We start from the raw sequence: 21,515 nt of genomic DNA, 5'->3' as shown, positions 1-21,515 counted from the left end.
TGTGGAGGTTAAAATGGGCGAGTAAAAACCTCTATAAATCTGCCCATTTTTAACCTCCACAAATGGATGATCCTATGAAGCTGATTTATTTGGGCACACCCTATCCATGTGAGGGCCTAACAAATGAATGCTTTGGATCATCCAAATAATATGAGTCCCTTATGTTTTGCGAGGGCCAGCTCATATAAGCTATATGACTCCCCCTCACAAACATTCTGCATTTCGTGTAGCCATTTGAAATTGCAAGAAAATGACTTCACTCTCTCTACCTTTGCATTTCGTGTGGTGATTGACCACCTCTTGGTTGTGCTGACGCTCGGATCTATAGAGGGACTGGATATTTGAGGGTTGATCCTAACCCTCTATAGATCGGAAGGTTAGATCAACCCATGGAAATGATTTCTGGGACACAACCTATTTAGGTTGTGGCCCATCTAATAAACGGTTTGATCATCCTATGGTGCGGGCCATACTGTACTTTTAAAATACCGTAGTGGTGATATCATTTCCCATTTTAATATTTCTAAAATTTCTAGACTTCTTTCAGGGTACGTGCATAGGGGTGGCAAAATTGGCCGAACAGGGCCAAAACTGAACCCAAAATTCAGTTTCGGTTTGGTTTAACTAAACCGATTCAAATTTCGGTTCGGTTTGGTTTGGCGGTCAAACCGAATCGAAACCGAAGATTTTTAATGATTATGAGTAAGGGGTAGCAAAATTGGCGGAAACGAACCGAAACCGAGCCGAAAATTTGGTTTCGGTTTGGTTTAACCAAACCGATTCAAATTTCGGTTCGGTTCGGTTCGGTTTGGGGGTCAAACCGAACCATTGCCACCCCTACACGTGCATAGGCAGGGGTGGCAATTGTTGTGCATTATTACGTAATACCATTTTTGCCCGGACTCAAACAGTGGGACGTATTTTTCATTGGTACGGGACACGCGTCACTTTCTCCTCTCACCTTCTTCTCGAGGGTTTTAACCGTGCCCTTTTTTAAGAACACAAAAACCCAAACTTCTTTTATCGCTCTCTCTCTCATTTTTGCTTGCATTTTTCCCATCTCCCGCTTCTAGGGTTTCATTATCTCATTCGATTCTACTCCATGACGAACCAGATCTATGACTATGGCTATAACCCTAGCTACGGAGGGAGTAACCTTTCTTCCATTTACTCTCATCTAAACAGTGGTTATGTTGCAGATCCATATCCATATGATTCCTCATTGATCGGTTCTTCGAGATATCTCAGCTCTGATCCATTTTCCACCGCAGATTCTTCCAACTTTTCTGTCACCGATAGTCTGAGATTTTACGGCACTGACATGGCGAGCAGATTTTCAGGCGGAGTCGGAGGGGCGATGGAGCCGGAGATTCCTGGTGTCAAAAGACCTTCGGAAGGTTAGGGTTTTGGCTTCTTTTTTAGGGTTTCCTTTTGTTTTTTCTACTTAATTTTTCATTACTTCATGCCTTATATAGAATTGTAGCATGTGCTCTTCTGTTTAATTGACTTTGATTCGTTGTGCTAAATGCTTGAGATTATTGGTTTTGTTCCACCTTTCGGTTGTTTGACAATTGTGATTGGTAGTTTTAAATGTTAGATTTAGATGATGGCTTGCTATTTTTTTGGGGGTTTCACGAGATTTTGTTCTTTGTTTTTGTACTGTCTCTGTGGGTGATTCTGCATTTCTAGGAACACACTATTTGTTTAATTGTCTCTTTCTACCTTTTGTTTCATTTTGTTCCTCTTGGGTTCTTACTTCTATAAATCAGATTATATGCTCCTTAGATGGAGAGTCGTTGTAATCATGTTTGCCACCAGCTGATTTTTTTTCCTTTTTTTTGAGTATTGGAAATGATGGGGCAGAGCTTGCTCACATCCATACCTTATTATTATAATTTTTTGGAATAGCACACCCATAACTTATTGAGCATTATATTAGTCAAGAAAGCAAGAAAAAATCGTCAACATTTGAAAACCTTTGAGAGCTTTTGATATTCACAAGTGTTAGGAGTTTGTCATGAAAGACCATTTGACATAAGTATTGGGCACAGAATGCGAGTACCATTGCCAATAAGTTGATCAAGCATGATAACCAGAATTTACACAGGAATAAAGAAAAGAGAACAAAGGGAAACAAATCCCTTTTCTAGCTTTGGATTTTGGATGTCCTCATTGCTATATTCATTAGAGTTTATACAGTATAATGATCTCCTTATGTTTTAGCGTGTGATTCTATTCTGTGGTTATTTCCTTTCCCTGATTTGTGCTGAAAGGATCTGAAGAACCGTGGCATTTATAAAACTGAGATCCATTTACTTCTAGAGATCATCATTGCCTAAGTTGTACACTTGAGGGCCATTCGTGCATTACAGATAAGGATCATAATTAAGATTTCATATATTTTTTATATTTTACGATCCTATTTTGAAACGAGTGACATGTGCCCTTATCTAACTGGATACAACTAACTTTACGGGATAATTGTCACCTAAGTTATAAATTCCGTTTCGTTCGCTGTTTCTTTTTGGCTAGCAGAAGAGAACGTTTCAGTGCTTCATCTGTTTTATTCGGCATTTCTTTCGAAAATTTTCGTTCTGCTACGGCGACCAAATTTTTCTTAAATAGATAAAAAATAAAAAAAATCCAAAAAATCAGAAATTGTTAAAAGGTATAAGAAACAATTAAATGAACCAAATTTGTAAAAGATCCAATATTTACTTGAAGGAAAATCACTATAGCTGAGATTTTTTACTATTGGGATTTAATAATGTTTTGACATGATTGGATTTATGAATTTTTAAAATTGGAAAAATACCGCATCGTTTGGAAGTCAAGATTTTGACCTGGCCTGATTTTTTCGAAATTCGTATTGGAATTGGAAAGTTGTCTTTTTATCCTTTTAGAATTGGGTCTTGAAACTATTTTTAATGAATCCAAATGGGGGGTTATTATCTTATTTATATGTAAATCTTAAGTAAATAGAGTAAAGACATTTACTTAAATGACTTTAAATGTACATACAATACTAAGAAGAGGAAAGAGGAAGAGAAGAAAACCAAGAAGAGGAAAGGAACGGAATGGGTAACCATTTCGTACTGGATTTCGGTCCGGAATGAAGCGTTTCATCCATTCCAGACAAAACAAAACGGAATTGATAGCTTAGATTGTCACAGTTTACCTTGGTAATTTGGCATCATCCAACTATGTCGGCATCCAGGTGCTTTAGACTTGTAAGCACTACTGATTACTTGGAATTGCTGATTAGTAAGAGCATATATTTTTGGTTGCAAGGAGATGAATGTTCCAATGGTAGTGTTTAGTATGGATCCATGGATTCATTTGTAGACACTAATTGTGCACACTGTAGTCGGTCATTAATGGATTTTGGAGGGGTAGCTTAGTAGCAGATGCACATAAATTTCCAAGATGGAGGATAAGTGCTTCCAGCTCATCTTATTCGAAAAGAATTACATTCTTATGAATTTCACTTTAAACAAAACAGACAGTATGATATTTCGAGAAATTATATGGTGTAAGGGCTTACAAGAATAAGGCCTTTGTACGGTGGAAGTACCACCCTTGACATTTGATCCAACAGCAGCTCCTCAAAAAGCCCAAAAAGTGAGCTGCTGTTGGATCAAATATCAAGGGCGGTATCCCTACCGTATTGTTGTAAGCGCTTACACCATATAAAATCTCTGATATTTCATTGTGATTTCTCGACCACAATTTGGGACTTCGACTATAAAAACATCTGTGTAGTCTGAATTTGTAACTTCCATACCCATTTTTCTCGATTTTCAAAGACAAAATCATTTGTCAGGGCATTCTTCTTGAACATTTTAGCTTTGAAACGCCCCTGGGCCTGTGATTCCACCTCACTTTACTTGTCCATACCTTATTTCATTGCCGTTTTCCTAATTTATTTTCCTATTATAGAATGTCTAGTATTTAGATCTCATCAAACATTCTAGGATTCAATTTTTTGAAATTCTTCAAAATATTTACCTACTTTGAAATGAGTGTTTTGGCACCCTTGTGTAACTTCCAATATATGCTTAAAAGTCATTTGTTATCTCAATAATGTTGCTCATGTATGTATGCTGGTATTAATGACATGCAAGTGCAACTGGTTCCTTGGCGTCACTGAGTGGTAAGAACACACATTTTGTCGCAAGCAGACAAGATTCCAAATAAACAAAGGAAACTACATATTTACATCGGCAATTGCCCATGATGCAGCTCCGCCCTCTCACCCCTGATTTTTTGCTAACTAATCTGCTATTCCATTTGCACTTCTATGAATGTGATTACACCCCTCCACAAGTCCCCTCGTGTTTTTAATGATGGTCTTTGGTATGAATCATTGTTTCAAAACTCACCGAGTCAATCACTGACTCACTCGAGTTGACTCCCTTTTACCTCAGCCGAGTTTTCGTCCGAGTTTGCATTTTGCCCTACTGAGTTAATAAAAAAGTCTTTGACTCCCCGAGTTATGACCACGTCAACTGAGTACTCAGCCACACCATGCCGAGTCGTCTCGAGTTTGCTTTGGCCGCATTTTGGCTTGCATTCGTGTTTTGAAACACCGTTATGCATCTCATTTGCAGAGACAGATGATGCAAACTGTAGTGGTTAGTGGCTGCTGAATAGCCTTGAAAGGGGACCAGTGGTTCCTTACAGCTGCCACTAAGAGAATTTGTTAGAGACCAATGGTGTGAATCTCATTTGCTGAGAGCAATGGTGCAAACTGTAGTGGTTAGTGGCTGTCGGAAAGCCTTGAAAAGGGATGGTTCCATTCAGATGCCACTGAGACATGTTGTTAGAAGATGCGTGCCAATTTCCATGGTGGGGGATAAATGGGCCCCCAATAATTTTCTATTGAAAATAATTCAACTCTTTTATAATTCATTTAAAACTAAAAAGTTTGTGTGATATTTGATTAGGGTTTTCTTGTCAAAAATTTGGGATTTGGATAATAAAAGCATTCTGGACCTTTTACTTCCATACACCTTTCTCTCGATTTTCAAAACACACACACACAGGCATTTTGTTAGGGCTACTTTTTCAAAATTCTACCTTTGCTAGTCTCCCATCATTCTACCTCGTTTGAATTTCCACTTATCTCTGGAGGATCAAATGGATACTGGGCAGCAAAAAGTACCGCTACAATGACTGCAAATTGTGGATATATTTAGGAGTTTAAGTATTATATGATGAATCAATTTTAGCTAGATCAGGGACAACATATCAATCATTTCATCCATATTGAGATGGTTCGACACATTTTATTTATTTATTTTCTTTCTTTTAATTGTAATGAACATGAACTTTTTTAGCCTCTCTGGATTTTGAAGAAACTGGTAATGTATTGATCTTTGTGCACGTGCCGTTGTTTTGACGTAATAGGTGGTTGTGCTTTTTGTACCAATTTTCTTAAATTTAATATTTTCTTTCTCGTGGAGTTGGATCAGAGATTTGAATAAATTTTATCTTATCTGTGCCTTCTTCAGGGTGATTTGAGAATTGAGACATCCATGATGATTCTATAGCCCCTTCAGAGGGATGGATTCTATTCGCTCTACCTTTGAGGAGTGCTCCTTATCGAATATCCATTGTTTTGGTTTTATCCTTTTGGCTTGTTTCAGCATGGTCTTGCTGCTTGTTCTTTTCTCCTTTTTTTGCTCGTGTTCTCCTTTTGTTAGTCTTTCACTTGTTGAAGGAAAAAGAAGAATTTTTTGAGGTAATTAGTTGTGCAATTCATACTTATCTCTATTCAGTCGGTTGTTGTTGTTCTGGGAGTAGAACAGATATTCTAGATGATTCTACATGAACTATGGAGTACGATTAGGAAATCCCTGATTGTGACTTTGATTGTGTAGTAAAAAGAGGGCCTTTGTGGTTTTTATTGGTAAGAATTAAGAAGCAAAGACTAATTAAACAAAGATAGGTAGAAGAAGTGAAGCTGGCAATGCGAGCATTAGTAGGCATTGAAATAGTTTAAACAGATTAGTAAGCTGTTGGGAATTTGCTTGAACTGTGGAAGTTGGGCCACAATGCAAGAGTTTTAAGGGGGTGATCATGACTGCGAAGGTAACAATCGGTGAGGAATCATTAGGAAAATTGTATGCACTTGAAGGAAAAGAGAAATCTGCTTCATTTTGCATATGATTCGATCCATTTAATAATTGTGGTACGTCTGTTGATTCTTTTGCACCTCTGTTTACTATTAGTTTCGTTGCATTTAATGCACTTGATTATGGAGTAATTTTGTAAGCACACTATTGCTTGTATGCTTGCTGGTTCAAAGTGTGAGAATTTGTCTTTCATTGGTGTCACCATTGTCTGATCAACGGCACACGATAGAGGAATTCCTCCAGGCAATCCCTCCATGCTTTCCTGCGCTGTTGCCTCCGGAGGCTAATAGGCTGTCGGGAAACTATGTCCATCTTCTGTTGAATGCTCTCTGCAAAGGTACTCCTTCGTCTTGAATCATTTCCCTCGTTTTCCTCTGTTCTTACAGTCGCTTTGATGTTTTAGCTGCTACCCTATAAACCCTGGCATCCACGATGACTGGAAGTGATTTTCTTTGGACTAGACGAAGATGCATGTATTAACATCCTGGCTTTCTCATAGTTACGAACCATCTTGCAAGAGGTATTAATGGCTAGTTCCTTCCCACCAGGATGTTGGAAGGATATTGACAAACTTTATGTACCATGGGCTGAGGTCTGCGAAGGGGGAATCTGCCACAAACGACCATCGCTGCACAAGGGATCCAAAAAAAAAAAAAAAACCCATAGCTGCATCAAGTATTTTGGACTGGCTTCCCTTGGCGGAATTATAATGACCTCAAATTGGTCGAGCTAATACAACTCCAGTACCCTGTTCCCTCCACTGATTCTACGAAGCCATCTCACCAACTCTGGCGGAAGTTCGTTGTGCTGTAACTCCATTGCAGCCATCTCTCCAACATTTACGTGATTTCGTTCTCCCCTTACTGGCAGTGGTTCTTCTCTTGTAGCTTGCGTTTCTCGATTCCTCTGCCCTCAATTTGATTCCAGTTGCCTAGGGATGTTATGCTGTAACTCCATTGTAGCCATCTCTCCAACATTTGCATGACCCCGTTCTTCCCTTACCGGCAGTGGTTCTTCTCTTGTAACTTGCGTTTCTTGATTCCTCTGCCCTCAATTTGATTCCAGTTGCCTAGGGATGGTATGGTCGAATAGCGACTAGAGTTTCTTGCACCTCCCTCATTTAACTCGCCTCTTGAAGTTTAGCAGCCCGCATCTAGCGCATTTTCAGTCACCCAGGGGCCAGGCCTCTATATTGTCTATCTTTTGCTGCCTTTGCATACCTTTGATCTCGCCTATTTCGCGCCACTTCCGACTCTTCTTCCTCTTCCCTTGGGGTTTTCAGATCTCTCAGTTGGCCTTGCTCATTTCGGTTTGTAACCCGGCTGCTGTTTGCTTCTCCTCTGCTGTTGGCTGCTTGGCTGCCGCTGCTGGTTTCTCGATCGCTGCTGCGCATATTCTCGCTGAAGCCTGGTTCGGCGATGGGGACGAGGAGGTGGCCAGGAGGTGGAGGCGAGAGTGCAAGAGGGAGGCGACCAGGAGGCCACACCAAGGAATTCATTAAAACTATTAATCTCTGTAAATTAACATTTTAAACTTCTTTAAACTCTGAATTATTCTCAAGTTAATAATAATACCCACTGACATTTATTTCAGATCTTAGAAACTTTCCGAATTGGAACTTTCCAAATTTTGCCGGAAAAGGGCTTTTCATGTTTTCTTTTGCATTGACCTCCAAAACCTATTAAAAGTTAACCCAAAAATAAAAAATAAAATCAATAGAAACATCATAAATATGAGCCAGCATGCCAACATTTTGTAAAGATTGTAGAAAAGGCTCATTATTTACGTTAGAATGTTGTTTTAGGCTTGAATGGTTGAACCTCCTTCTGGATCTTAGTCGAATCTTTTCTGCTCCCAAAGTGCTCGCATTAGTGGACCTTCTAAATTTGGTGTGGTATACTAAATATAAGTTCATATTATTCCTGTGATACCGCTTTAATGTATGGTATAATTCCTATCTTTCTATTGTATGTTTGAGTCTTCTAAGCACTCTTTATGTTTAGATTTATTACTCCTTTATTATTTTCAACATATAATTATATACTATCATCTATATATGCTGCTGTTTTCTTATGGTATTTCTTTCTATTATCTACATATAGCTCTCTATCATCAGTCTGTTCTGGGAACTCATGACACTACTGTGCAAAGTGAAGCTTTATTTTCTACAAATTCTTTGGCCAAGCGCCCTAGACTTGTAAGTGCAAGCAATCTTCCTATTTATCCGCAGCGGCCTGGAGAAAGGGATTGTGCTCACTATATGTTGACAAGAACGTGTAAGTTTGGAGATAGCTGCAGGTTCGACCATCCTCTTTGGGTTCCCGAGGGTGGAATCCCGGACTGGAAAGAGGTGACGGTCTATTATTATTATTGTTGTTGTTGTTGTTCTTTCTATTTTATCGGAGAAAACAACTTATTTGACTTTATAATATAAACTTTACTTTGTAGACCTAATCTTTTTAAATTCTATATCTTCCATGAATATTCTGCTATTAGTTTACTTATAGTGGAGGCACTTTATGATTTATTTGATTTTATGATATAAAATTTACTTTGTATTCTCTTCAGTTTCAATACTGTAGATGAGTAATGTGAGAACTTTATATGAGAGTGACTATGCTTTGTAGTTTGTATTATCTTCCATGAGTAAATTATACTTTGTATTATCTGCCATGAATATTCTGCTATCAGTTTACTTCTAGTGAAGGCACTTTATGATTTATTTGATTTATGATATAAATTTTACTTTGTATTCTCTTCAGTTTCTACACTATAGATGAGAGTTACAAATTCCCTATTTTATTAATCTCATGTCTATTTTGGATGGTTGTTTTATCTCGCAAGTACAACAGGACCAGAGAATATTGAGCCCCCAACTCTAGGGGAATATTGTTGGTAAAATACTTTTATGCTAATGGCTGTGGACCTGTGGTGTTGTGGAAATGAGCATTGTGGAGGAGGGTTATCAAAAGCAAATATTGGACTAGGGGGAAGTGGGGGTAATCAGTAGAGTAAGTAGAAGTTGATGCCAAAAATATGGAAATCCTTCTATCCTTCTTTAAAAAAAAAAAAAAAAAATTCTTTTTAACCAAATTATTAGCTTTATAATTAGGGATGGGAAAGGTCTGGGATTCTGGAGCGATACTTGGCTTTGTGAGGGGTGCTTTGGCCAGTACTTTTTTTACCCTCTATGGTATTAATAGATATAACCATGAACGTGTTCATGGTTTTAAATTTTCTCCGAAATTGACACGAAATGACTAAAGTTTCTGTTTCCATAGCCATTCAAAAAAAAAAAAAAAGGTTTCTGTTTCCATCCTCACCGAAACAAAAAATCGTAAGTGCTTAGTGGTATACTATATTAATATGTATACCATAATTATATTTTTATGAATTGCTTGTCTAGTATGATGTATGCATTGCATATGAATATTGATATGAATTACATGAAATGTGGTGTGTTGAACATAGCGCATGCCACTAGTTGTTCGACGTTATCAAACTAATATAGATGGTTGTCTTGCTTATTTGATGATTCCTAAGTGTGTATTTACTAGTTGTTCGACGTTATTAAACTAATATGGATGGTTGTCTTGCTTATGTGATGATTTCTAAGTGTGTATTTGTACTTATTCTAGCATTTCCTATAGTTTTATCTTAAGATTCTATCATTTGCACATGTTTCCATATGTTTCTGTAATTTTACAGGTTTTCCACCGAAATTTTCAATTGAAACTAAAACATTTGGTTGTGTTTTCAATTGCTACAATCAGGCAGGCGTCAGGGTAGGTTGTGTGGGATTTTTTTTCTATTATTATAAACATTTGCATATTTTTCACACATTTCCATGATTTTACAGGTTTTCCAACAAATTTTCCAACCGGAACCAAAATTTTTCTATTTCCATAGCGAGCGAAACTGAAATTTAAACCATTGCTTGAATTTTCGATTGCTACAATTTTATTTTATTTTGGGGGGGAGGAGGGGGAAGGGGAGGGATATTTTTTCTATAGTAAAAAATTCCATGTTTTATAAATCTCATGTCTATCTTGGAAGATTGTTTTATCTCGCAGGTGTTGCAGGACTGTACGTTATAGAGCCCCGACTTACGAATATTCTCGGTCAAATCCTTTTATTGCTTCCTTGGCTCTCCATCGGCAGCTACCATGCCGTGGCGGTTTGTCTCGTCACACATCCAACTTTTCTGCTGGATAGTGGTGTCTCAGAAATCAACACTATTGACCATAGTTGTAAATTTTGTTTCGGTGGCCATTTTGTTTTGGCCACCAAAACGAAATTTCGGACAATTTCGTTCGAAACTTTTCGGTAAATTTCGGCCAATTTCGGTAAATTTCTGTCAGGTTCGGTCAATTTCGGCCGAAATCTGGAACGAAACAAAATTTTCGTCATTTCGGTCCGGTTTTTGGCCGAAACCGAAACGTTTCGTCCATTTCGGATGAAACGAAACGAAATTTACAACTGTGCTATTGACTGCTATTGACAGACTGCAGAATCATAATTTTAGTTTGGCCAACAAACGTATCATATGTCTAGATTGCGAGGAGGCAATTGACCAAATTTTCCTTCATTGCAAGGTGGCATCTTCCATTGGGAGTCAGGTTTATTGGGTCTACATTTAGTGGTTGGCAGTTGACATCTCAAGCTTCTTGCTAAGTTGGCGTTTGGGTACATCTCAAGCTTCTTGCTAAGTTGGCGTTTGGGTGGTTTAGGTTCTCTAGGTGTGATTCTTTGGAAAATGGCTCCATTTGTAGTGATTTGGGAGATCTGAAAGGAAATGAATAATCACAGCTTCGAAGATAAGCAACATTCTTGATCGGCTTTCTTTGGATATCCACCTCTACATTGCGAATTGGGCTTTAACTAAATGAGTTTTGGGGACTATTCCGTTTATATTCTCAGAAATTGGAGTTCTTTTTTTATGGGGAGAATTTTGTAACTTAAAGGTGGTCCCCATTGGAAATACCCTCCTTTTGGTGCTCTGAAGCTTAATGTTGACAGTTGCTTTCTTGGCAACCCCGACCTAGCTGGTATTGGGATTAGTTTTCCGAGATAGTAGCAGCACCATTGTTCATTATTTTTTTGGCCGCCATTGGCAGCATGAATTTAACGGAGGCCGAAATACGTGCTCTCATATGGAATTTGTATTTTCATTTCTGCTTTTGCAAGGGCTTTATTGGCGGAAAGTGATTACTCAAATGTTATCTCTTGGGTTGAAGGGAGAGGGGAAGGACCTTCGAAGCTGGCTAAGTTCATTGACAACGCTATCAACTCGATTTCTAGGAGAGATGGTTCCTTTTTTCAAATTCATAGGAGTGCTAACCACTTGGCTGATCATCTTGCCAAGTTGGGTCCCACTAGGCCCATTTGTATTTCGGACTTTGAAAAACCTGTGGCATGCTCTTTGTGATGCTCATGTATTCTACAATCAATTTCAGCTTATGTGTTGAGTTCATGTCAGCAGCTAACAGCATCAAATGTTGTTCTATAGTTGATTGTAAAATGTTGTAATACAGATATGACAATATGATACTAACGCCTTAGTGTGGGCATTATTACATGCTCTAAGTTGGATGTGAAATCAAAGATCATGGGGGCATTATTACATGCTCTAAGTTGGATGGGAAATTGAAGATCATGGGGGCATTGCTCATATTGATGATTGCGATGTTCTTGTCTAAGCTGGTTAATGAAGGAACAGGATCATGTGATCATGTTATGTGCTTCCACCAATTTCTTGAGTCACCATTTAGCATTTAGCGAACATTGAGAGAAATGTAGTATGCTGCAATGTAATTCCACAACTACAAAGAAAGGTTGAAAACATGAAAAAATTTCACTGGGAAGATGGTATTGATCTGGATTTTTTTCCCGGAAGTCTGGATTTAGTATTCTAAGACTATAAGTAACTTAGAGATAAACCCCAAAGTTAAGAGGAGTTTTGAGTTGTGGGTATAATAGGTTGAGTTTTCAAGTTAATGTGGGGGCTATAATGCATAGTAATTCTTGATGATTTTTCATGCTATACCAATGTAACGTTTTTCTTTTTGAATGGCTATACCAATATAACTGAATATAAGAAGTGGTGATGAATCTTGGAATGGTGAAGGTGATTGCAAATATCATTGTGAAAGCCACGGGGGGTCAATTTATGGCTTGAGAAATGTCATTGTATTGTGATAAACACATTGACTCTCATTATAAAATTTATGAAGCTGCTAGAAAAATTACTCTGTATTGATATCTAAGAACCATTGATTTAAGTGGGGAAGATGGTATTCAGATTTTTTTAAGCTTTTATTTTTGCACGATATGTTGAAGGAAGCAGATTATTATACATGAAGACAACAATGATGGCATAGGTAGAATGTATCAACACGAAAGGATCCTAAGCTGCATTTGCTTGTGATGTTGTCCATGCCATTTTGTGATCATGCGTTAAAATTTTTAATTTTTACGAATGCTAGTGGTTAATTATTTGTTTGTCATTAATGATGTTCTGTTGACTTGGAAATATGTTTTGTATTCTGTATCTGCAATATTTATGTAGCCAAATATGTAAAGTTGTAACTTATATTGGCTTATTTCTTATGCTGCAGTGTAATAACTAGTCACTCATAATTTAAAGATGGGAAGGTGCTTTCCAAACCAAGAATTATTATTATTATTATTATTATCAGTAAGTGATATATTCGCCCCTCATTTATGATGAGGGGGCTGTCCCAAGTAAAAAAAGGGGCAAATATATCATTTCCCTTATTATTGTTATTGTTGTTGTTGTTGTGGAGATATGGTTAAGAAGAAAGAGGCACTTTGGTGGGAAGATTATCAAGGACATTAATGGCATCGAGTGGGATGTGTGTTTGCAAGGACCTTTTTAAGAGGTAGAGGTTCATGTGCATGGTACTTTGTTGTTTCACTTGAGTAGGTTTTTATTGAGGGACTAATTTTAGTGTGGATGGGGAGGAGAGAGATTATTGGTATGTTTACAAGTAGATGTTGATGAGTATCCTTTGTGCCATATTGTCCTGTGCTTGTATAGGTTAGTTGCCTATAGATAGCTGGCCACTGAAAATTGCCTTTTTAGTGGGGTGGGGTGGTTCCTTTCGTAGGACTTTAAGGAAGAATAGTGTTTTTCCTACTTTGTACTTCTTAAGGGGTCCTAGAGTGGTTATATGTCTACTTGTGAGCCTCAGAAGGATATTGATATTATACCGTCAATGATGTCGATCGATAAAATCTCTCTTTTCCTTTTCTTATCGTAATCAATGATTTGATGTACCTTTTTAAGAGGTAGAGGTTCATGTGCATGGTACTTTGTTGTTTCACTTGAGTAGGTTTTTATTGAGGGACTAAGTTTAGTGTGGATGGGGAGGAGAGAGATTATTGGTATGTTTACAAGTAGATGTTGATGAGTCTCCTTTGTGCCATATTGTCCTGTGCTTGTATAGGTTAGTTGCCTATAGATAGCTGGCTACTGAAAATTGCCTTTTTAGTGGGGTGTGGGGTGGTTTGGGGGTGGTTCCTTGGGTAGGACTTTAAGGAAGAATAGTGTTTGTCCTACTTTGTACTTCTTAAGGGGTCCTGGAGTGGTTATATGTCTACTTGTGAGCCTCAGAAGGATATTGATATTATACCGTCAATGATGTCGATCGATAAAATCTCTCTTTTCCTTTTCTTATTGTAATCAATGATTTGATGTCTTTGTCTAGTAATTTGGGGTCTAGTGAGTTTGGGGTATGCTTACCCGTTTGTGATAGGTAAAAATTCAACGGACATAAGAAGAAAGGGGGAAATAGTCAATTTTTTTTTTTGAAGTTCTACATTGAGATTGAGTCCACGTGGACATTAGGTGTTGAGGATTACTAGTTTTATTTTTGTGTGTATTTTTTTTAGTATTGAGATGTCAGTAGAAGTGGCTAGAAAATAAGTCGTGTATTCCTCTTAGGTTAGGGTTTATTTTTATTTTTTTAAAGTTGAGGACTGTTAGTAGGATGAGTTAGAAGTCATTGAGTCTCTCTCTCTCTCTCTCTCTCTCTCTCTCTCTCTAGGATACTCGTCGATATTGAGAGTTAGATTCTGGCTAGACATTTGGTGCAGGCAAAATTCCTCTAGTGATGATTTTCTTTTGTATTTTCGTATTGCCTCAGATAAAGTGATCAGTGTGGGGGCCCTTTTGGCTCTCAGAATGGGAAATTTGACTGCATTTTCAAAAGTTGGAAGGCACATTTTCATTAGATCCTTTTACTGCCAGCTTGCTCTGTGATTTGGTATCTTTCTTGCTAGGAAGGTGCGGAGTCAGGGTGCAACTCGGGTTGATTTTTAGAATTTTTGTTTTACCATAAATCGGATCAGGTTCAGGTTGATTCTAATTCATTTTTTAGCAAAAGCTGAACGCAACCCAACCCAAATTGCACCCCTAGTGTGGATGGTGCCTGCCCCACAAGGGGTGATTGCTCTCTGTTGGACCACATGTCTAGATGACATTCTAACGGTTGATCAACCTTCGTAACCGTGGTAGGAATATTGCCAACCATTGTGCCATGTGTCTTGCTTTGGAGGAGACAGTTGATCGCTTATTTCTTCATTGTAGCTTCGTCAGATTTGGGATTCCATTTTAAGATTATTTGGTGTAAGTTGGGTTCTTGCCGGTCACATTGATGAGCTATTTGATTCTTGGGTCATTGCGCCTTGGCCTACTTGGGGCTACATTGTTTGGGCCTATTTCTCTTCTCTTTGCTCTATCTAGTTTGGAAGGAATGTAAGCTTTTAAAGGAGTCTCAAAAGGGGCTCAGACCAACCAGCAGCAAATCTTCTCTTTCACAATGCAGTGAGTGGTGGTCCCTCTTGTTTTCAGTGGTGTTTTTGAAACCACCATTCCTCATTCTTTGGAGGAGGTCAGACTGAGCCGGTTCGGGTGGAGCATCCAAATCCTAGATGGGTCCCCAACCCTGTAGGGTTCTTGAAGTTAAATTTTGATGGTTCGAGTTTAGGAAATCTGGGTTTGACCGGTGTAGGCAGCCTTCTTTGTAGTGCGCAAACCGGGATTACTTGGGCCTACTTGGGGCCGATTGACTTTTGTGATTCTAATGAGGTAGAGGTCCAGGCTCTACGAGCTACATAGAGGGATCATACTCGTTGACTAGGATATATTATGCTCTATCGTCAAGAGGGACTCCTTCGTGATCCAGTTAATTAGAGATAAGATAGTGTTCGTAACCCTTGGATATTTGCCGATGCAATTGAAGAAATCTTAAATATGATCAGGGCATACGATAGATTTTTTCAGTATTTTTATTATTCGGCCAACAGTGAGGTTAATCATCTCACTCGATCTGTTTATAATTCGGGGCTTCTTTTTTTACTATGGAGTAGTAAAAAAAGGCTTAGTTGAGTTGAGTTGAGTAGCTTGACCATCTCGGTCTTGGATATTTTCTCCCTTTTAATAAGTTCTCTGCTATTAAAAAAAAAGATTAGAGAGGCAATCTGAATCTTGTTGGGACCATTCTTCCCCATTATTATATTTTGTTGAATAGCAGCGGAATTTTCATTGAAAAATGATTTGTCAAAACAGAAAAACAAGGCCTCATCAAAATGATCAGCCCATGCAAAGGAAAAACCAGGCGGCTACATAAGAGCTACACTGCTACATACAACCTAATAGACGTTATGAAAAAACGGGCATAAAATCTTTAATTATAAGATTATCACTAGAAGCTCCCATTTGCAAGCCTATCCGCCTCTCCATTCTTATCTCTGTTTTTGCTTCTGGTGACTCTGTTTTTATACCTCATTTCATTTACTCCTTTTCTTTAACAGAAATTTCATTTCCTTTTCTTTTCTTTTTTTGTAGTAGTTGGTGAGGTTCTAAATATGACCATCCTTATTGGGCATATATGTCCCAAGCAATCTGTTTTTAGCATGTTATCCTGATCGAGCCCTTGTTTTTGCAGGTCTCTCTTATCCCTATCGGTGAATCTCTTCCTGAGAGGCCAGGGGAACCTGATTGCCCTGTGAGCATGCTTTCAAAATCATTTAATTTTTTTTTAAAGTTGTCAAAATTATTTAATCTGTATTTGTTATTTCATTTCCCCTTAAACTTGGAAGTTTTTATATGAATTCGTGGACATGTGAATGGAGGAAAAAAATACAGTGGGCCCACATATTTGGGTGTCTAAACCACTCATTTGTTGCCCCCCCCCCCCACATAGATCTTCTCTGATCTGTGGATATTTCCATATAGTGCCATTCATTTTAAACATCCACAAATCAGACATCTAGGATCATCCTACGGAGACGGTTTTTTGGGACGACTTATCTACGTCGTGGTCCAATAAATGAATGGTTTAGACCATCCAAATATGTGATCCCCGCTATTTTTTTTCTACACGCATCTCTGCAAGCATGATTTGTGAGCACTAACACAGTGTCAGACACGACAAACCCAAAGTTTAGAAACTGGGGCAACTAAAACAGATTATATAGAATCATGATTTGTGGACACATTCATCTGTCGAGTTTCGACACGGATACAAGGAGTTTGTCCTGAAAACCTCTAAACATCTAGAAATGGTGACATGCCCATACACATACATATAAAATTATTGTTTACTATCATAATTTGCAACAATATAAATGCGGTATTTATTTAACACACTAATGAATCTTAGGATTAATCAACTATAATTTAAAGCAAACATGAGATAAGAAAAATACTATGCATTCATCAATTTAATCTAGTTCTCGTCCGTCTCAAATATGCACCAAGAAAGGGAGAAAGGGAGACCAGTAGGATACAATGGGTTTAATATTAGAATAAGAGTTTGTTTAGGGTTTTAGGTTTAGGGGAGGGAATATAACATCAAATATTAGATAAAGAAGAGCTAAAAGAAGATTTTATAATAAATGAAAATTAAATAATAAAATAGCTAAGCACAATATTCAATAATAAAACAGAATGTCACACTTGATCACACTTAAGCCCACACTAAGTTTGACACTTCTAGCAGTACATTTAAAAGTGTCAACACGTGTGGGCATGCATGTTGCGTTGGATACGACATGACACCTGTGTCATCAGTAAATTCAAAGTGTCGGCTAATCCATAGATGCAAGTTCACCATATAAAATCTTAGTTTTTTTTCTGTGTTTTATTTATTTTGTTTTTACTTCAATGCCACTCAGTACTACTTGAAAACTCAAAAGTGCAAGTTCGGCCTCAGATGCAAATTCAACCATCCAAAAGATACCGTAGAAGTTTTAAATGCGGCTGCACAAGTAAGTCGTTGGTTGAATTCATTCTTGTCCTTATGTTCATTTAAGTATTGCAGCTTCTTATGGTTTCTTTTGTTTCCGCTAGGATTCTTCTGAAACTGCTGATACTTCTATATTACCTGAGAGGCCATCAGAGCCGATATGTTCAGTAAGTTGTTCACTCCCTGTTATGCGATAAGAGCATTCTATTATTCATATATCTCGACATTCACGCCAGTAACTTCAAATAATGTTACAGTTTTACATGAAGACTGGAAAATGTAAGTTTGGTGCAAACTGCAAGTTTCATCACCCAAAAGATATCCAAATACCATCAGCTGGACACAATCCTTCTACTGGAGAACAGAATGAATTAGCTGTGAAGGATGGTGAAGCAGCAGCTGGAGATGCAAATCCAGTGAAGACTTTTGTTCCTTTCACCCCGGCATTGTTGCATAATTCCAAGGGATTGCCTATAAGACCGGTAAACAGTTTTTCTAATTCTGACTTGTATGGAATTTTTATCTTGGTTACTTGCCCTATATTTCTAAAGCAGTTGCTTGTTACTTTCGTCCAAATTTTAGGGGTGCAACTTGGGTCGGTCTCAACCTGAACCCGGCGGGTTCAACCCGATTTTTGCTCAGGTTGGGTTGGCATTTCCTCAAGTTGGGAAAAGCCAACCCGATTTAATTTCGGGTTGGCTTAGGGTTGAAGCCTTGGCAACCCAACCGAACCCTACCTCCGTCCTCTAATTTTATCGTGATTTTCTTTGGGTTATGCTTTTTCTTGCAGTTTTTGTTTGGCCCTAGGTGAACCCGAACCCAACCCGACTCAACTCGATCCGATTTGGGAAAAAATAGGTTAGATGGGTTGGGTTATGGTTGAGAGATTTAGAGGCGGGTTGGGTTAGGGTTGACCATCCTCGATCCGAGGTTTGGGCCCGGTTGGGTTAGGGTGGAGGGAATGCTATCTCGGGTTGGGCTAGGGTTGGCCTCAACCCGACCCGAGTTGCATCCCTAGCAAATTTTCCCGAACTTTGTGCCATCTATCAAATAGTGATTTGATTTTTTATGATGCATTGAATTTTTCTGTTTATTTCCCCAGTTCTTTTTCATTTTAAATCTGATAAGTTGCCCTTTCTGGCTAATTTTGGAAATCATTATATCATGTTAATTTATTTGTTATTGAGGCCATTAACCTCGGAAGATTATGAGAAAGCATTGGCTGTGGCATTTGATCCTGAAGATGCTGCCGACGTTAGAAATTAGTTTTGCTTCTTTGATGATTAGTAGCATGAATCACTAAGATGCAGTTCTCATTTGTTTCTTAGCCGTTGATTCACATTTTGTAGGGTGAAGTGGACTGCCCGTTTTACCTCAAGACTGGCAGGTGAAAGTCACACCCTTTCTGCAGGAGTGACTATGAGATGTATTGTTTGTCAATGCCTAGACAATTGTCTACTATTTCATTATATTATAACTCCGATTTTAATTTTCAATTTTTTTATTCATTCAGCTGCAAATATGGTGCCACATGCCGTTATAATCATCCGGAGTGGACCGGTATGCTTCTAGTGTCCGATATGAATAACTAACTGTATATGATTGGGGATCGTGGGAACTGATTTTTTGTAAACTTTATTTGTTAAAATTTCGTCATTGGAAATCTTTCCAGTCATCAGTCCGCCAGTTGACGCTGTTCTAGGACAAGCAATTATTTCGTCCCCAGCAGCTAATCTTTCCGTTGGAGTAATAAAACCTGCTGCCTCTATTTTTCCAAACATCGATCCCCGTTTAGCTCAAACATCGGTAAATTGAAAACTTCATACGCTTTTATTTAGTGTTCCATAGGATACTAGAATAGTTGTGAAATTGTGAATGCTTTCTAATGGGTATTTTGATTATGGGATGTTAAGAATTTCAAAAATCTCAAATTTGTTACGACAATTTGAGCTTGAATTACTGATTAAATTTTCTTCTTTGGCTGTTTCAGCTGGGATTTATGCCAACTGTGTACCCTCAACGGCCAGGACAGATCGAGTGTGATGTATGTATGAAGACATTTGTGTATTGTGCTCAATTTGATATCTAATATTTGTTACACATGTTTAAGGAAGATATACAAGTTTGTACGCACTAGCATCATATAATTTTGGGAATAACACGTTTGGAAGTGCCACCAAACTTTTACATGATGGCTAGGCAGTAAGTCATGGTGGCGTTTTGTTACACATTCATAAAAATTGAGAGCCTATATTACATGTGCATAACTTGAGAGCCTAGAAGTTCAAAAAACTAAGAATAGGATGCCATATGACTTTTGGCTAGGCAATAAGTCATGGCTGGCAATAAGTCATGGTGGCGTTTTGTTACTCATTCATAAAAATTGGGAGCCTATATTACATGTGCATAACTTGAGAGCCTAGAAGTTCAAAAAATTAAGAATAGGATGCCATATGCTTTTGGGAAATTCATTCTACATTTTTCCGACATCCATATTGTAAAAATTTAGATCCATGTATGAATTTTGAATCTATAACTTATCGAGGCAATCAGCTACTTATTTTAGTGGGGATTTATCTTTTATATGTAAACCTTGTTTCTCATACATGTTATTTTGTCAAGAAGCTCCCAGAGCATTTGCACTTTTATCAACGATCTCTATGCAAGAATCAATATATTGTTTTTCATGGCTATATTGTCATTATTATTTTAATTTAAATTTTCCAGTTCTATATGAAAACTGGAGTGTGCAAGTTTTTTGAAAGATGCAAATTTCATCACCCCATTGATCGTTCGGTACCAACACCATCAATGATGACGCAAGCCATTCAACAAAATGTGAAACTTACTCTTGCAGGCCTTCCAAGAAGAGAGGTGCGTGTTCTCAGCAATCCATGTTGTATAATTTTAAAAAAGATTGTGCTAAGCTATTTCTATTCTATGAAAATAGGGAGGCCAATGTAATTGAATGAGGTAACCCCACTGCCCATTTTTTATTGTTCCATACTGCCCACCTGTAATGACATAATGTTGAATCTCCAAGTCAATTGGACAGTCCTAATATCTAATAATATGTATTTTTAGTAGCTGGATGTGCACCATTGGCTATACATAATTTTTTACGAGTTGAGTCACAATTTAAAATTCATCTTGTGCATTGATTCAAGATTCAAATTTGAAGTTGTCCAGGAAAAACGGGAAAAAAGAAGAAGAAAAAACCATTCTAGTTTTTAATCTTGTGCATTGATTCCGCCATTCAAAAAAAAAGAAAAAGAACTTGTGCATTGATTCTAGATTCAAGTCAATGTTTTAAAAGTGCCATATGCTCACCTGCCTGTGTTTTCTGATTTCTTTTTTAGATATCTTTTTGAGTTCTAAAGTTCTCTTAAAAGCGTATCATGTTCCGGCGTTCTTGTTTTTGTCATTTGTCGCTCATCAAAGTTTATACTCATCCTGTGTGTCCCTAAAAAGGAAAACAACTTTTTGTGCTGATTGATATTTATGCATTTTCCCTCCAAAAAGATTGATGCTATACATTTTTCTTCCAGGCAAGAATTATGTTTATATGTCTAGTTTGTTGGCAATTTTATTTGTTTAGTAACAATAAGAGAAGCATGAAGGGAAGATTGATGGTGAGATTATGTTGCAGGGTGCAGTAATCTGTTCATTCTACATGAAGACTGGCACATGCAAATATGGCCCAACATGCAGGTTTGATCACCCTCCTCCTGGTGAAGCCATAGCCATGGCTACAGCTCAAGGGACCACTGTGGGAGAAGAGAAAGACACAGCTGTGGCCTCCATACCACAACAGTAGGAAGGTCCTTTAGATTTTTGTTCTTGTTAATTTATATTGGCTAGAAAAGGGAGTTTTGGGCCTGTTTGATTGCAGGTTATGTTTTTTCTGGGATAAGAACTGTTGTCATGGATAGCGGAATTGTTTTTTTTTTGTTTTTGTTTTGCCAACATTGTTTTTCTAATCTGGAAGTATTTATATTCGCTGTTTGTTCAACATTGTACCGTCTAGGAATTAGTTTTGTCCATTGTTTAATCTATACTATTATATTTGAGTGACCCATGAGTTGCTAGGAAGACTCGCACCCCT

The 21,515-nt window shown here is 37.9% G+C and overlaps 1 protein-coding gene across 1 annotated transcript; it reads left to right on the top strand.

Moving 5' to 3' along the window:
• Positions 1–962: 962 nt before the first annotated feature.
• On the top strand, positions 963–21,486 carry HUA1 (floral homeotic protein (HUA1)). The gene is made up of 12 exons (XM_077370812.1): positions 963–1,397; positions 8,240–8,487; positions 16,109–16,168; positions 17,340–17,432; positions 17,515–17,577; positions 17,668–17,892; positions 18,760–18,797; positions 18,924–18,970; positions 19,083–19,216; positions 19,401–19,454; positions 20,138–20,284; positions 21,060–21,486. The coding sequence occupies exons 1-12, from the start codon at positions 1,103–1,105 to the stop codon at positions 21,225–21,227; spliced, it is 1,572 nt and encodes a 523-aa protein (XP_077226927.1). The 5' UTR covers positions 963–1,102; the 3' UTR covers positions 21,228–21,486.
• The last annotated feature ends 29 nt before the right edge of the window (positions 21,487–21,515 follow it).

The sequence above is a fragment of the Tasmannia lanceolata genome, unplaced genomic scaffold, assembly GCF_043159265.1.
Source record: "Tasmannia lanceolata isolate RefF3 unplaced genomic scaffold, GAP_Taslan_0.1 ptg000037l, whole genome shotgun sequence".
In the NCBI taxonomy this organism is placed as follows: Eukaryota; Viridiplantae; Streptophyta; class Magnoliopsida; order Canellales; family Winteraceae; genus Tasmannia; species Tasmannia lanceolata.
Note: the sequence above shows the minus strand (reverse complement) of the source record. Positions and strands in the feature narration are given on the sequence as shown.

Excerpts from the sequence above, each read along its gene's own strand:
- HUA1 (XM_077370812.1), top strand. The coding sequence starts at position 1,103 with ATGACGAACCAGATCTATGACTATGGCTATAACCCTAGCTACGGAGGG. Across the intron at positions 17,433-17,514 it reads TTTTAAATGCGGCTGCACAA|GATTCTTCTGAAACTGCTGA; the intron begins GTAAGTCGTTGG and ends TGTTTCCGCTAG. Across the intron at positions 19,455-20,137 it reads CAGGACAGATCGAGTGTGAT|TTCTATATGAAAACTGGAGT; the intron begins GTATGTATGAAG and ends TAAATTTTCCAG.